The sequence below is a fragment of the Dendropsophus ebraccatus genome, chromosome 9 (assembly GCF_027789765.1).
Source record: "Dendropsophus ebraccatus isolate aDenEbr1 chromosome 9, aDenEbr1.pat, whole genome shotgun sequence".
Lineage (NCBI taxonomy): Eukaryota > Metazoa > Chordata > Amphibia > Anura > Hylidae > Dendropsophus > Dendropsophus ebraccatus.
This window is the reverse complement of record NC_091462.1, coordinates 59953683-59970660: the sequence shown is the minus strand read 5'-3', so window position 1 is coordinate 59970660 and position 16978 is coordinate 59953683. Positions and strand designations below refer to the sequence as shown.

Here is a 16978-nt window from a genome sequence, read left to right as displayed (position 1 = left end):
AAAAGGGACACGGATGCAAACCGGATGCAAAACGGACTGTTTTGCACGGATCACGGAGGTAGCTAGCAGACCACAATCCCGGACGTGTGAATGCAGCCTAAGGGTCCTATTAAAGTAAGCGATTTTTAAGGATAAATTATAGCAAACAAGATTGTTTATCGTTAACCTGAAATTGTTCATTATATTGCACAGTAGGATAGTCGTTAGTTATGATGGTTACTACGATCGTTTACTCCATCTGATCCCAGCAAAAGAATGAACAATGTGCAATTACACTGAGCGATTAGTGAACCAATTCGGAATGACAGTAAAGGAATATGGAATTACAGAGAATGATTAGCAAACGATTAGTGAACGATTAACAATTATTTTAGGGTCAGACCTAAATTGCCTGCAATTAAACAGGACGATTATTGTTTAAATTCGAACGATATATCGTCATGTGTAATAGGGCCCTAGGAAATTTTGAATCTACATATAAGAGATGTAAGCAGCTAATCAGGTCATATGAAAATCATCATAGCTGAGTATTACAAATTATTGTCTATGGTATTGTAAATACTAGGTCTATGATTTTTTTATTATAGTTTAGTGTTCATAGAATCAAGGTAAAACAGAGAAACAAGATGTTCTGATCAATATTTACATACTTCTCCAATGAACCACTGGCAATATGCCACTGAGATCCATTCACGAGCATGAATTCCACAGTCCATCCATATAATTTTTTTTTTTTTATTCGATGGCAATCCAATCTAGGAAACCATCAAATATAATGAAACAGTTTATTTTTGAATACCAAAAAAAAGCTATTTACACATAAAAAAAATATTTGGTTAATAGAGTGCTGTGCAGCAAAGTTGAGAACATTCTTGTGATCCTTAAAGCGATACTATATCCATCAACCCACTCTCCAAACCATTGGTACTGTCTATTTGATGAGAGTATGTCCTTCTAGTTTATGTCTTTTAAAATGTTCCCGGTGCCTTGGTTAGAGTAAAAAAATACCTTTTAATCTGCAGTAGCTGAGTCAATGAGGTGTGGCACTGTTTAGACAAGCAATGAATAGGAGAAACCCCGGGGGCGTTCCTAGTGACAAGGAGGGTGGGGATAAAGAAAGGTGAGGCATCTCGGGCCTAGGGCACAGACACTCTAAGCCATGCCTCAGTGACTTGGTTGCTGCAGATTAAAAGATCATTTTTTGCCCTAACCATTTTAAAAGACATGGCCGGGAAGGACCTAGGACTCTTTTACATGGCCAGATGTTAAGGAGTAAGCAGGCGATGACATATCAGGTGCGAGCTTACCTGATCCTCATTCCCTGCTCACTGTCCATGTGTGCAATAGCATCAACAGCCAGCAGGGAATGAGGAGCAGATGAGCTTTCACCTAGGTAGGCTGCGGGAAGCTTTAGGGGGGCTGCCTAGATGTTCTTTTCATTGCCCGAGTAGCCCATAGAAGATAGCGGCAGTCTGCTTCCAACTGTCCTATTGTACGGAGCGAAGCCGAGCCTACCATTGCTATAGTTATCTTGATTTTGGTTCATGCTGAAAGACAACCATCAGCCGACATTGTGTATGTTGGCTAATTGCTGTCTTTCAGCACGAGCTATCATACGAAGCGATTATCGTCCGGAAGGACCAGTATTCAGCCATGTCCATCTGATAATCACTTTGTGTAATAGTACCCTTACCTTCAAACTGATGGATCCTGCGGATCCTGTACGTGTGAACACAGCCTAAGAGTACATTCCCACGTACAGGATCCACAGCAGATTTGCAGCAGATTTGATGCTTTGTTCAGTTATTTAGATCAAATCTGCTGCGGATCTGGTGCAGATCTGCAGTAGATCTGCTGAGAATCTGCAGTATAAAATATGTTTCAATATGTGTGTGAAGCTACCTTAAAGGACAACTCCCGCGGGACCCCCCCAAAAAAAAAAACACAGACACACACAGACACCATACTCACCATCTCTCCGGTGACGATCGCCACTCGATTCGCCCGGCGTCCGCCTCTCCGTCGCCGCCGTCGGCCATCCAGCGATGTCTCCGACTTCCGGGTCCAGGGGATGGAAAAGGCTGCCAGTGCGCTTGCGCACCGGCAGCCTTTTCATTGGCTGGAGCGCATCACATGGCTTCCAGCAAGCTCAGCCAATCAGGGCTGAGCAAGCTGGAAGCCATGTGATGCGCTCCAGCCAATGAAAAGGCTGCTGGTGCGCATGTGCACCAGCAGCCTTTTCATCCCCATTCACTTTGCATGAAGACGCCGAGGAGGAAGAAGACCCGGACCGCCCCTCGGCTCTGACGTCGTCGTCACCAGAGGAGAAGAGGACCGTGACGATCGTAATAGGTAATGTATACATTCCTTAACTTCCGGGGTGGGGGGTCGGGGGTCCGAAAGTGGGGGAAGGGGGCCAGGCCGGGTATTTAACCACATTACAAAGTTATATAACTTTGTAATGTGTGTTAAATGAGCAAAAAAAATTTTTTGTGGGAGTTGTCCTTTAACAGTGTTTTCGTGACAAAATGGACTGACAAGCTTTTCTCAGAATAGCTCATCGGTCACTGATTAGCGGGGTGCCCACACCTAGCACCCAAAATATGCAATGAACAGTGGTGGAAGCAGTTTCTCTCCGTTCACTGTGGCCGTCTGTCTATTTCACTCAGTTTACCGTGTTGCTACCTCTACACAGTGAAGGGAGATAAACTGCTTTCAGCCCTCTTCACTGTGTAGGGTGGGCGTTAAATACCGATCAGTCCAGTTTGCCTAAAAAAAACCTTTACGGCTAAAACCGCCATAGTTCTTAAATGGACACTGTCATTAAAACACTTTTGATATGTCAGAGAGACGTGTGGTGTACCCCTGGAGGTGTTATATCGAAGGGACATCCGGTTACTTGCTAGGTGTTGTAGTGTGACACCACTCCTGTGGTGCATGGCCTAGATACAGCCGGACCTTAATGGGTTGTCACATGACGCCAGTGCCTGGTGGGCTCACAGATGTGATGGCACACCTGTTTTTAGCGGGTAAGGCTAGTTGTACCCTTTTCCCCTGTGGTCAGTGTCTTGCCGGGTTGCTACCAGGTCCCTTTGGGATAGTGTCACAGAAGATGTAGTCACAGGTGGCCAGAGCAGTATAATGACCCTCCCAGATAGTAGGACCCGCCACCCACAGAAATAGGAAGTTTCCCAAGGTTGCAGTGTGTATGCTGTGTAGAGGGTGATGAATAACCACAGACTCTTGGAGTAACGTTGAGTTAGTTTACTACTTGTAAATGTGCCACAGGTAATACAGAAGGTCTATGATATACACTTGACAAAGTTCCAATAAAGACTTGAAAATAAGACGACCAGATCTGTAGGATAAGTGCAGTGTAGGAGATAATCGTGTCGATAGAGTTGTGTTGAGGTAGAGTAGCAGAGAGGAGGATGCCGTGAGAGTCTCAACCCATGTAGTAATGTGCTCTGCCGGGATGTTGGAGGATGAGGTAAAATACTTAGAAGAATAAGAGGAATAAGAAGAACACCTGTGCCTGTGTATTAACCTTTGACTTCAGTCTTCACACCACCTTATGCCCACTAGCGTTGGCCGACCATAATAATGGGTGACACAGGTCTCAGACTTTGTTACCTGGGTTGAGGGGAATGCTAAGGGTTCCCTGCTGACACCCACGCTGCGAGACAGAGTTCTTAGGCTACTGCAACTTTGCTCTGTCCAGACAAGTTCCTGGCTCCGTGGCTCTATAGTGGATACTGTCCTGCTCTGTGACTTCTCCTTGTCCACAGCATGGGTTGAGGTTATCTTTTGGCTAGTCCTCTCCTGAGAGGTTTAACACTCATAGTGCTTGGTGTAGGTACTTGTAAGAAGGTTAGTAATAGCGTACTGTCCTGCTCCCTACCCATGCAGGGTACTGGCTAAGACTGACGACTTGGGGACCTGGCAGAGGGCCAGGGCCCAGATAGGACTGCTGTGGAGAGTTGTCTAGTTTGCGTTCTTTCTCCACACCATCCCAAACAGAAGACTCTTGCTCCTCCCCCACTCATGTGACTAACTTCCTCTACAGCGTGTAGGGTGCGCTGTGATTGCGTGAAAAGAGTGCAATAGAAAACAGAGAGGAGAGGTGATAGGAAAGAAGAAAGTAGAAATCCTACTGGTCTACAGATTCTGGTAATACATAAACACAATAACCCTTTGCGATCCTTCAGCTGTGCAGCTTCCATACACTAATACACAATACAGCGACATCTATCGGCCATCTTTTAATACTATATTCATCAAAATAAGACCACAAAAAGTACAGACTTTTGCGAAGGGTATATGTAACAGTAACACCCCTAGTGGGACACCACAGACATGTTAAAAATTTTGAATGGTCTGAGTGTTCAGACATTGACCCATCAGGAGATAACACCAGAATAAATCCTCGAACAGCAGATTCACTACCGGCTTCATGTCACGTGACCTAGCCAGACTTTTAATGTAAGTCTATGGGGCCATCTAGGTCTAAGACACAGAGTCGGGGGGAGGAGTGCAAGGCAGTGCGGTCATCTCCTCATTCATTCTACTGATTGGCTATGGCCTAAACAACTCAAACCGACTCTTGATATGTCTATCTCTCTTATATGTCAATTTTTTTTTTTTTAATGTCAGGTACTCCTTTAGGCTATCTTACCATGATGGGAACGTAGAGGATAAAGGCAGCCGTTATGGTAACAATCATGATTATTATTTGTGGCTGTAATTATAACAAGATGTCTGCCTTTCCCTGCTATGTTTCTTTTGTAGGAACATAGCCTAAGGGTGGTATTACACAGAACGATTATCGTTCGAAAAATCGTTAAATCGTTCGGATTTGAACAATAATCATTTTGTGTAATAGCAGGCAACGATTAAACGACCAACGAGAAATCGTTGATCGTTTAATAGGATCCGGACCTATTTTTATTGTTTGATCGTTCGCTCATCGTTCGCACATCGTTCGGTGGAATAAGAATTCACAGCTGAAACGTACGCAATAGCGACGACTAAACGACCGCAAGAACGATCATAATTAACGATCATCGTTTCGTGTACCTGGGTGAACGATTTCGGGTCTTTTGCCTTAGCGGTCGTTTAGATCGTTTATCGTTAATCGTTAGTCGTCGGAAAATTGCTTGGTGTAATAGTACCCTAAGGGTGTAATATCAGCAATATAATGAAGCATTATGCTTCAGAAAATAAAAAATGTTTGACTGTAGCAGAGGTTTTTTTGGACAGACCACAGTTCCACACAAAATGTAATTTACAGACATACCACTATACAGCATGAAGTAAACTTACTTTAAAATAGTAAATAGGTCTTGTCTCATAAGTGGACCCCAGATAATGTAAGGAGACTAGTTCTTTATGTGTTTCTTTAATCTTATCCATCCAGTCATAGATCTGCAAATGAGAAATGAGGATAAAAGATTAGAACCATAACTCTAGTTGAATGTTTATGCCTTGACAATGAGTAAAATGGATGAAAAAGCAGTGTACCTATGTTTTAGTTATTTATTTTTGCCTTCAAAAGTTAATTTATTAAGGGATCCAATTACTATACAATCAATGTTACAGCTATAAATACCTTACGATGTAGCCCGAGCACTGTTTCCAGGCAAACATGTATACGATATGAGCATTACTTATATGGCCTGAAAACTTATTTTGTAATTCCTACCTATGTAGGCATGGGGTGTTCTTCAGCTGTTAACTAGTCACCTCTTTAGGAAAACTCTTCTGCAATCAGGCCTCTCTGGGAGCGCTGGTGCTCAGGGACAGCCCCTTTGTGACACTACAGGCTCCTATATGCCGACACTCCCAGGGAGGTGCAATTGCCGAACAGTTTTCCCACCAGCAGTGACTAGTTAACTGCTCAGGACCACCCCCTTGCCTACATATGTAGGAATTACAAAGTATGTTTTCGGGCCATATAAGTAGCAGTTATAATGTTTATTTATATGCCTGGAAGCAGTGCTCATTGTATTTATTGCTGTAACATTTTATACTGATTTGTAATAGAAATATATATTATACCATAAAGAGGCCTTACCTCATTCATTGGGTGGTATATTGTATATTGAAATGAAGTCAATGATCTTTTATCTTTCGGTTTAACAACAAATTGCTCATCTATAAGTTTTTGTACATCATCTATCAGAACACTGAAAAGATATAGGATCAATAAGAACACCATTAGTTACTGGCGTCTAAAAAGTATTTCCTTAGAACTAATAAATAGTTCCCTTGTAGATTAAAATGCTGCTTTTTTTGTTTGAGTTTTTTGTGGTTTTCCACTGTCCACAATAAATCTATAGATGTTATGTAGCAGAAATGAACAACATCATATTCACTGTGCCTTCACACGTACAGGATCCACAGCAGATTTGATGGTGCATATTTGATGCTGTGTTCAGTTGTTTAGTTACATTGATATCTGTGCCATCAAATCTGCTGCGGATCCTGTACGTGTGAACGCACCCTCCGACTAAGGATTGGGAAATCTGCTGCGGATCCTGTACGTGTGAACTCACCCTCCGACTAAGGATTGGGAAATCTGCTGCGCATCCTGTATGTAGCCATTTGAAATTCCCGGCTCCCCTCTTCAGCCAATCAATGCACGGCAGCACTGATTGGCTGAAGAGGGGAGGCGGGAATTTCAAACGGCTCCTCTTCAGCCGATCAGTGCTGCCGTGCATTGATTGGCTGAAGAGGGGAGTCGGGAATTTCAAACGGCTCCTCTTTAGCCAATCAGTGCTGAAGAGGAGCACTGATTGGCTGAAGAGGAGCCGTTTGAAATTCCCGACTCATCTCTTCAGCCAATCAATGCGCTGAAGAGCCGGGGATTTCGAAGACCTGCTACGCGGAGCAGGTAACGTATGCTCGTGGCCGGGGCGGCGGGGGCGATCGGAGCGGCGGCGGCGATGGCGATCAAAGCAGCGGCGGGGGTGGCGATCGGGGCGGCGGGGGTGGCGATCGGGGTGGCGATCGGAGCGGCGGCGATCGGGGTGGCAGGGGCGCCGATCGACCCAGCGCAGGGGGCTGCGGATGAGCGAGGGGCGAATTTTTTGGGAACGACAAACGACGATTTAAGAACAAGATAAAAGATCAAAATGAACGATTTGATCGTTATTGTGCAAATTAGAACGATAATCGTTCCGTGTAAACCCAGCATTAGGGTGCGTTTACACGTACAGGATCTGCAGCAGATCTGCAACAGATTTGATGGCGCAGATTTGAAGCTCCAGATTCAAAGCAAATTATTCTTGTCCATCAAATCTGCTGCGGATCTGCTGCAGATTCAAATCTGCGCCATCAAATCTGCCGCAGATCTGCTGCAGAACCTGTACATGTGAATGCACCCTAAGGCTATGTTCCCTAAAGGTAAAAATAAGTGCAAACAAATTCATTCACTAATGTTTAATAACGTATGTAAGTAATGTGTTAGTGTGGTGTGCAGGAGGTGCTACCAGGTGATGTTAGTACTGGTGGTGGTGTCAGCTTAGCCAAAGGTGTTAGTGTTGTGACGCTAGTCCAGCACACAGGTGTGATGTTGATACCTGCTTTTTATGTGGCTGGCTGTGTTCCCCGAATGGTTGGTAACCTGCGAGGTTGTGGTGGGTCCCTTGGGCTCTTGTCACTGTAGTCCTGAGTGGCAACTGACCCACCTGGATTATCAATACTGCCCCCCCCCACAAAGTGGAAAAATAACCCAAGGTGTGTGGTTTGTGTGTATAGGTGCTGGTGTGTATAGAATATGACAGAGTCCCATTGATGTAAAAATAGAACAGCTTTACTGTCAAGTGCTCCAAGATAACCATACACTTTGCATGTTTGCATATACTTTTAGGGCTTGACCTTGTTGTGCTTGAGGAGGTGCTAGAGAGTAGAATAGAGGAGAGGTAGTTGTGCTTGAAGAGTAGAGGAGAGGAGTGAGTCAAAGGTGCTCCAACTCAATGTAGCTGTGTACTCTGCCGGAACTTGAAGATATACTTTGTAGTGAATAGTTACTTGTAGTTGTGTTTAAACTTTGGTCTGACCACCGTCTGCCCTACAGTAACGAGCTACCCATCCTGTCAGGGTACTACAAGCCCCAGCTGTGGTTATCTAAATGTAGCTAAGTGTCTGAGGGTGTCCCAGTTACCTGCACTGCGCGATAGGATACATAGGCCTTCAGTACTAGCTGCTTTGTCCTATCGGGGCTAGACATGTTCTCGGAATGGCTAAGGGTTTTCCTTGATGACCTCTCCCTTTAAAGTGCTTAGCACTGCATAGTAGATATTATCACTGCATAGTAGATATAGTAGTAGTTGTGAAAGAACTGGTTGTCTCTTGCTGCACCTAGACTAGACTGCCTTGGTTGTCCCTGACAGGGGTCCTGGCATCAGCCAGGCCCTGGCTTAACTACTGCAGGAACAGTGTTGTTTGCGTCTTTCCTTTCTTAGAATCTGGATAAGACTGAACTGCAATTCCTCCACCATGTAACTCCTCCTAAAGGGGCCTCAGTATACCTACCTGTGAGTGGTGGGGGAGAAAGGAGAAAAGAGATAGGTTAGAAAAAAAGAGCACCTGTGATAGGTCAGCACAAAAACACATGGTACAAAACAGTAAACTCATTAACTACAGCTGTGCATAGAAATACATAGACAATACTGACAACTAGTGAGGAAACGTTAGAATACCTCATCACTACTTCAGAGAAAAGGCTTTTTGATACACAGGAGAGACAAAAACACCCGTGGTGGGATACCGCATAGCAAAAAAAATAAAAAATAAAAATAATAATAAAAATTCTTCAGTCTCTGGAGTACCCTGTTAGATTCCATGTGATCTGCTGAACGGTATGAGCACTCCACAAAAAATCCGGCTTTTTATTTATCGCTTACAGTAGTTCAGTTCAGAAAACACACATACCTAAATGAAATCTTTTTTTGCAGAAGATTTTGTTTAATATCATGGAGATGTGATGATGGCACCCGTATATGCACTTCCCTGCCAGGATAGAGGTCTTCTAAATAGCCAGGTTTCCACAAGTCAAGCTACAGTTAAACAAGACAAATTACAGTTTATCAATTTTCTGCCCATAAACTTAACTCAATTAACTCCAATTAAACTTTTGTACTTCTAAAACTAAAATGTATTTGTAGCATATGTAATGTGTACTGTACAGTCTGAGTGTTGTATGTGTTTATTATATATGTACAGTATGTAAATAGACACATTGTAATATATACAGAATATACACATGTGCATAATCTATATCTAGGCATTAGTGATGACTGAGTACTAAAATGCTCGTGTGCTCGTTACTCGAGACAAATATTTCCAGATACTCAGGTGCTCGTTTCAAGTAACGAACCCCATTGAAGTGAATGGGAAACTCGAGCATTTTTGCAGGGGACCCAAGCTCGGCACAGGGAAGGTTGTCTGAAAACCTAGCAACCTCTGAAAATGATGGAAACACAACGGAAATGGACAGGAAACAGAAGGGGCAGCATGCATGGATGCCTCTGAGGCTGCCTAATCGCACCATTACGCCAAATTCTGGGCAACAGCATGACACAGAGAACACAGTGAAGGATTAAAACAGAGTTAGCATATGAACCACCCCAAAATTTAGCCTGACACAGCATGGCAGTGAGAACACAGGGAACCATTAAAACAGAGGTAGTATATGAACCAACCAAAAACTTAGCCAGACAGAGCACGATTAAAAGTGAGGTAGCAAGTGAGCCTCCCAAAAATTATGTCAGACACAGCATGGCACTGAGGACACAGAGAACCAGTAAAAGGGAGGTAGCAAGTGAGCCTCCCAAAAATTATGCCAGACACAGCATGGCAGTGAGGACAGATTGACCAAGGTAAAAGCAGTAGCTGGTGAGCCTCCCAAAAATTATGCCAGACACAGCATGGCGGTGATGACAGAGTGACCCAGGTAGAAGCGGTAGCAGGTGAGCCTCCCAAAAATTATGCCAGACACAGCATGGCGGAATTGGCTATTGGCTGAAAATTAAAGAAGGAGGAGGACGAGGAGGAGGAGAGGATATACAAATCCTCATGTTGAGCTGCTTTACCCGGGTGGACAGTTGAATTCAGGTGAAATCCAGGCTTTGTTCATTTTTATAAATGTCAGCCTGTCAGCGCTGTCAGTTGACAGGCGGGTGCGCTAATCAGTGATGATGCCACCAGCTGCACTGAAGAACTGCTCTGACAACATGCTAGCAACAGGGCAGCTCAGCACCTCCAAGGCATAAAACGCCAGTTCGGACCACATATCCAGCTTTGCAACCCAGTAGTTGTATGTAGCAGCGTGATCAGGAAGGACATTGGTATGGTCAGCAAGGTACTCCCTCACCATATTTCTGAAGGCCTCTCTTCTACTCTGTCTAAACTGGGGACGGGTGACATAGTTTTGCTGGGGTGCCATGAAACTGTCAAAAGCCTTGGAGACTGTTCCCCTGCCCCTTGACAAGCTGCCTGCTCCACCCCTCCTCTCCCCCACTTTTTGGCCCACAGAACTACGTCCTCTGCCTCTAGTGGTGTCGGATGGGAAGTAAATTTTCAGTTTCTGCACCAGGGCCTGTTGATATTGATTCACTCTCATTCTGCGTTCCTCGGCAGGAATGAGAGTGGAAAAGTTCTGCTTGTATCGAGGGTCCAGGAGGGTGAACACCAAGTAATCGGTGTTGTCAAAATTATTTTTAACCTGAGGGTCACGAGAAAGACAGCCTAGAGACATAAAGTCAGCCATGTGTGCAAGGGTCCAAACACGCAAGAATTCCCTCTCCTCAATAGGCTGACTTTCAATTTCCTCCTCCTCCACCAATTCCTCCTCTTCAGGCCATACACGCTTAACAACTAAGGATTGAGCATGGTTACCCTCTTCAGTCGTGGCAGCAGTCTGCTCCTCTTCCTCCTCCTCTACTTTGTGCTGAGAAACAGACGTGAGGAAGGGCTATCTATCTAGCGCAGGATGTTCTTCCCCCGTCTCATGAGACGAAGGCAATGTCTCAGACTTCAGGCTGAGCAAGAAGGTTTGAAGCAGACACCGCAGCGGGATGGTGAGGATGATGATGGCGGCATCACCGCTGACCATCTGTGTTGACTCCTCAAAGGGGTCCAGTACCTGACAGATAGCAGACATCCAAGTCCACTCCTCATTGTAGATTTGAGGAAGCTGACTGACCTGACTACCGAGGTTTACATCTGGCATTCCACAATGGCTCTGTGTTACTGGTAAACCCTGGCTAGCATGTGGAAGGTGGAATTCTACTGTGTGGGCACGTCGCACAGCAGTTGGTGAGCTGGCAGTTGCAAGCGCCTTTGCACTGCCCTAAGGGTGGCAGCATCTGTGGTTGACTTGCGGAAATGCGCACAGATGTGCCTCACCTTGGTGAGCAAGTCAGCCAAATTCGGGTAGGTGTTAAGGAACCGCTGCACCACTAGGTACAACACGTGGGACAGGCATGGTACATGTGCGAGGCTGCCCAGTTGCAGAGCCGCCACCAGGTTCCGCCCGTTGTCACACACAACCATGCCTGGTTTGAGGTTCCTCTGCACGAGCCAAAGATTGGTCTGTGCCGTGATGCCCTGCAACAGCTCCTGGGTGGTGTGCCTCTTGTCGCCTAAGCTCAGCAGTTTTAACACCGCCTGTTGGCGCTTACCCACCGCAGTGCTGATGCACCTAGCGCTGCCAAATGACGAAGACGTACTCATGGAGGGTAATAGAGAGGAGGAGGAAGAGAAGGAGGAGAAAGAGTTATGCAAATCAAGAGAGACCACGACCGAGGTAGGCCCAGCAATCCTCGGTGTGGGAAGCACATGAGCAGAACCAGGCTCAGACTCTGTCCCAGCCTCCACCAAGTTAACCCTATGTGCGGTGAGGGAGATATAGTGTCCCTGCCCGCCAGCAGTTGTCCACGTGTCCGTGGTTAGGTGGACCTTGTCACTAACCGCGTTATTCAGGGCACGGATTATGTTATCTGACACGTGCTAGTGTGGGTCTGGTACGGCACACCGTGAAAAGTAGTGGCAGTTGGGGACAGAATACCGAGGGAAAGCCACCGCCATGAGGTTCTTAAAATCCTCTTTACCAGCCGATAGGGCAGCATCATTTGCATATTTAGGGCTTGTGCATGTGGGTGAGTGACAGTGTATTTGTGCTTCCGTTCAAAGGTCTGTTGTAGGGAGAGTTGAATGCTGTGCTTGGACACCTTGCTGGTAGGTGTGGAGCATAGTGGAGGTGAGGGCGGGAGGTGCTCGTACCTGGAGCTTGGGCGGGGGGGACTGACAGAGCCAGCGTGTGACACAGGGGAAGGAGCAGGGGTGTGACTTGCAGTAACTGAACGGCCTTGGTTCCACTGAGTGGGGTGTTTAGCACTCATATCCCTGCGCATGCTGGTAGTGGTGGCTCCCCTGCTGATCCTGGCATGGCACAGGTTGCACACTACAGTCCGTCGGTCATTCACAGTTTTTTTAAAGAACCTCCAGACTTGCAAACATCTAGGCCTGGCCACGGGAGTTTGACTCTGTGAAACAGTTGCTGATCTACTTGCTCTGGCCCTGCTTCTCCCTCTGCCCACCCCTCTTCCTCTTCCAACCGGTCCTGTGGCTGAACTTTCCTCCCCCTCAGAAGCACTGTCTTCACAAGGCTTATCCACCCAGCTCGGGTCAGTCACCTCGTCCTCATCCACCAGCTCTTCCTCCAATTCGTCACTCTGCTCCCCACTTTGAGTTACATCCATGACAACAACTCACTGTCTGACAACCGGGTCTCATCATCACCATCAGACACCTCTTCCAACCCCGCTTGCAACTCCCCACTCTCATCACCCACTGTCTGCGTGAGCTGCATAGTTTGGGTATCGGGACAGATCGACTGCTCCGGTTGCTTAGACTCAGAGATGGGTCCAGAAAAGATTTCCTGGGAGCATGGTGGTGGATCTGAATCCCTCCTTTCCCGGAAGGGGCCAGGCTGTAAGGAAGGAGGCTGAGCTGCAGGATCAAGGGTTCCACTCACTTGGCTAACGTGGGTGGACTGCGTGGAAGACTGGATGGTGTATAATTACTGGACACATTATCCGCTATCCACGTGATCACCTGTTAACACTGCTGAGGTTTCAATAGCGGTGTACCCTGAGACGCTGTAAGTTGCTAGAAGAAGCTAGGGAGTTAATGTCTGCAGTGTGCCACTGCTCCTTTCTCAATGGGTGCTGCTACAGTATGTCACCCTGCCCAGAACCACGACCTCTGCCAACTGCATTGCTTGGAACCCCACACCCTTGTCCTTGCCCTCGACCTTTACCCCTGGGGTTCACCATTTTATGAAAATATACTGGTCACACTAGTTTTTTGAGGTTGTCGTATAGAATCTGTGGGTAAGTGCAGCTATATAGTATATGCCACCCTCTTACACAGGGCAATTAGCAATGAACTTGGATATGGCTGCACTAAGAAATGAAGAAATAAGAAAATATACTGGTCACACTAGTTTTTGGAGACTGTCGTATACAATCTGTGGATATATGCAGCTATATAGTGTATGCCACCCTCTTACACATGGCAATTAGCAGTAAGCTTGGATGTGGCTGTACTAAGAAATGAAGAAATAAGAAAATATACTGGTCACACTAGTTTTTGGAGGTTGTCATAAACAATCTGTGGCTAAGTGCAGCTATATAGTGTATGCCAACCTCTTACAAAGGGCAATTAGCAGTAAGCTTGGATGTGGCTGCACTAAGAAATAAAGAAATAAGATAATATACTGGTCACACTAATTTTTGGAGGTTGTGGTATACAATCTGTGGCTAAGTGCAGCTATATAGTGTATGCCACCCTCTTACACAGGGCAATTAACAGTAAGCTTGGATGTGGCTGCACTAAGAAATGAAATGAGAAAATATACTGGTCACACTAGTTTTCGGAGGTTGTCGTAGAGTCTGTGTGTAAGTGGTGGTATATGGTGTATGCCACCTGTTACGCAGGTTCTATGCAGCTGTTCTACAAATCACAGCAGTACAATGTACAGCAGCAGCAGCGCCAGCCACAAAAATATATAATAGTACTGAGGACTTCTTTGTGGTCTGTATGCAACACCTGCTGTCCCCTTTCTAGTAGCAGCTCACCACAGTGTACTTCTAAAATCGTGGTAGCTGCACTGCAACTCCCAGCCAGCAGTCTGGAGTAATAAAAAAATAAATAAATAAATAAAGATTTTGAGCCCTTACAAGGGATGTTGGGTTCTTTCTATAGTACCTGCCTACTGGAACACTAATTCGCTCCCTAACGCTCTTCCGGACAAGCAGCAGCTCTGTCCTTATTCTCTTCCAGCATGCATGTGAGCCGAGCGCCACCGGCCCAGAATTTTATAGGCCAGGATCATCTGATCTGGCCAAATAATCTCTGCTATCGACATGTATGGGTCCCATGTGATCGCAGGATGTACCAAAGAGTATCCTGCATGTTGATTGGCTAAGAAATTGCGCCCAAACTTACAGGAAAAGGATGATGCCATTTTCTCGAGTATCACGAGATGCTCGTCCGAGTAATGACTACCATCGGGTACCCTAATACTCGAACGAGTACCAAGCTCAGATGAGCATGCTCGCTCATCACTACTAGGCATGTCTGTTTCTATATTAAAATTCCCACCTTCATTGTACATTCAAATTGGAAATCACTATTGTTATCAAAAACCATAGTATTTCATAAGGCCCTATTAAATGAATTGATTATTGGTCATAAATGGCCGATTACCGACCGTTCTGACTGATAATCGCTTGGTGTAATAGGGCTTGTTAAAGGTGAGAATCAGCCGACTTGCACAATATCTGCTGATCGTGATCTTTCAACATGCTCAAACAAAATGATCAGCACAGCCACGGTCTGCTGTACGTCGCTCTGTGTAATAGGAACAGCGGCAACAGATCGCCACTCTCTCCTATGGGCCACCTGGACCATCTAAAGGTGTCTGTTTACGTCCCAAAATCTGGCTATTCTACATATACTGTACTTTGTCCTGTAAATGGCCAAAAATGTGTCCCAAATTGAAATTGTTTGGGGCTTTAACTAGGGGCAATGGGCTGTAAAGCACATAGCCTTTTGTTCAGCTCTATGTGGTCTACTGTTGATTCTTTATTTTCCTCTGATAATCAGTAAAAAGATCTGGGTTTCTTTTATTTATTTAGTGGCACATCGTGTTGATTGTGGACTAGTCAGTCCTGACCTTGATATAACCCTCATCATATGACCTAGATCCATGCATTGCAGTTTGTGGCATTCTTAAAGCAGCGGTGGGGAACCTCCGGCCCGCGGGCCGCATCCGGCCTCTGAGACCCCCCGATGCGGCCCGCGGCTCCCCTGTTATGTGCGCGCCGCTCTGGTGGGGCAGGAGCCGGCATTCACAGCATCTTCCTGTGTCTGTGACACAGGAGGATGCTGTGAGTGCCGGCCCCTTTCCCACCAGAGCGGCGCACGTCTTCCCTCTCCTGGCCGTGCGTGATGACATCATTTCATTGCGCGCCGCCTGCAGGAGAAGGCAGGCACAGGCTAGAGGGGAGAGAAGAGGACCTGGGCAGCGTGGGAGCGGAGGAAAAATGAGTGGGATGTTTATTTTTTTTTATTTGGGACAGTCACTTGGGGGTTAACTAGGCTACCAGGGACATGACCGGGGGGGGGGGGGGGGGGGGGGGTTAACTAGGCTACCAAGGACATGACTGGGGGGGGTTAACTAGGCTACCAGGGACATCACTGGGGGGGATAACTAGACTACAAGGGTCATGACTTAGGGGTTAACTAGACTACAAGGGGCATCAGGGGGTGTTAACTACAATAGCAGGGGCACTAGGGGAACAATACTTCTTTGCCCCGGGTGCAGCAAACCCACGCTACTAACTTCTGCGCACAGTATGCAGCCCTCAAATGATTTTAGTAATGCCCGACTGTCTTAGAGCATGATGATTCTAGAAGGTAGAACAGGGAAGGTGAAGAAAACTTGTCATGAAAGGAATAAACCTGGATATTGTGTACATTCAACCAGTGACGCACTGTCCAATAAATCTATCAAGTATATAAACCTATCTGGTGTATTTGTAACCTACCTGCACATCATTGCAGATTTCTTTAATGTACATGGCATGGCTTGGTGTTTCTGGGATAATGCTTAAAACTTGATCTCTAATATATATATAAAAAAAAGGTTAGCTCAGCATTATGGAAACATTAAGAAAGTTTGTGTTTCTAGGGTAGAGTTTCCTTGTGCTGTCCATAAAAGTGATTAGGTATTAGGCAATGTAATTTCCTACAATTCTTGTCTTTTATTAAGACAGAATCTTTCCTTACACACCCACATACTTACCTTTTACTTATCTGTATTCTCAAAATTGCCTTTTTCAGCGAAACCTCTGGTCCTGGTTGAAGCTCTCTTTGAAACCAGGTCAGAGTTTTCCTAACTGTATGGTTTGTGGTAAGATACAGCCATGTTATGGTGAATTGTACACGTAATGGATATACTGTATATCAGGGGTACTCAACAACTTTTAGTGAAGGTCCACTTACCGGGGTCTATTGTCAGGTGAAGGTCCGAGCTGAACATCAGTAGGAAACGTGTTTTGTTACTTTGTCACAAACGTTCAACTATTTATATACAGAATTGCTGCTTATTAGCGGGAAAACTGGCATTTTTTTCTCTCTCACCAGGCCTTTGATATTAGGTACAAAGGGGGTGACTGCCCTGGTAGTATATAGCCCCCCTGTTGCTCCCCCAAGTAGTGTATAGCCCCCCCTGTTGCTCCCCCAGTAGTATATAGCCCCCCTGTGCGCTCTCCCCCTGTAGTATATAGCCCCCTGTGAGCTCCCCCCAGTAGTATATAGCCTCCCCGTGCGCTCTCCCCCTGTAGAATATAGCCCCCTGTGAGCTCCCCCCAGTAGTATATAGCCCCCCTGTGCGCTCTCCCCCTGT

The 16978-nt window shown here is 45.9% G+C and overlaps 2 protein-coding genes across 4 annotated transcripts in view; one reads left to right on the top strand and one right to left on the bottom strand.

The window, feature by feature from the left end:
• LOC138801059 (gamma-crystallin M2-like) overlaps nucleotides 1-16978 on the top strand; it is a 105707-nt gene that overhangs the window by 67396 nt on the left and 21333 nt on the right. The gene's annotated exons all lie outside the window — the stretch shown is intronic.
• The window catches only part of LOC138801058 (carboxypeptidase O-like), a 29808-nt gene that overhangs the window by 10403 nt on the left and 2427 nt on the right, over nucleotides 1-16978 (bottom strand). Inside the window, exons 2-6 of the mRNA XM_069983486.1 lie at nucleotides 16119-16194; nucleotides 8935-9059; nucleotides 6074-6185; nucleotides 5323-5424; nucleotides 651-755 (exon numbers count right to left, since the gene is read on the bottom strand). Of these exons, the coding sequence (XP_069839587.1) occupies nucleotides 651-755; nucleotides 5323-5424; nucleotides 6074-6185; nucleotides 8935-9059; nucleotides 16119-16194 (520 nt within the window). The remainder of the gene's footprint in view (nucleotides 1-650; nucleotides 756-5322; nucleotides 5425-6073; nucleotides 6186-8934; nucleotides 9060-16118; nucleotides 16195-16978) is intronic.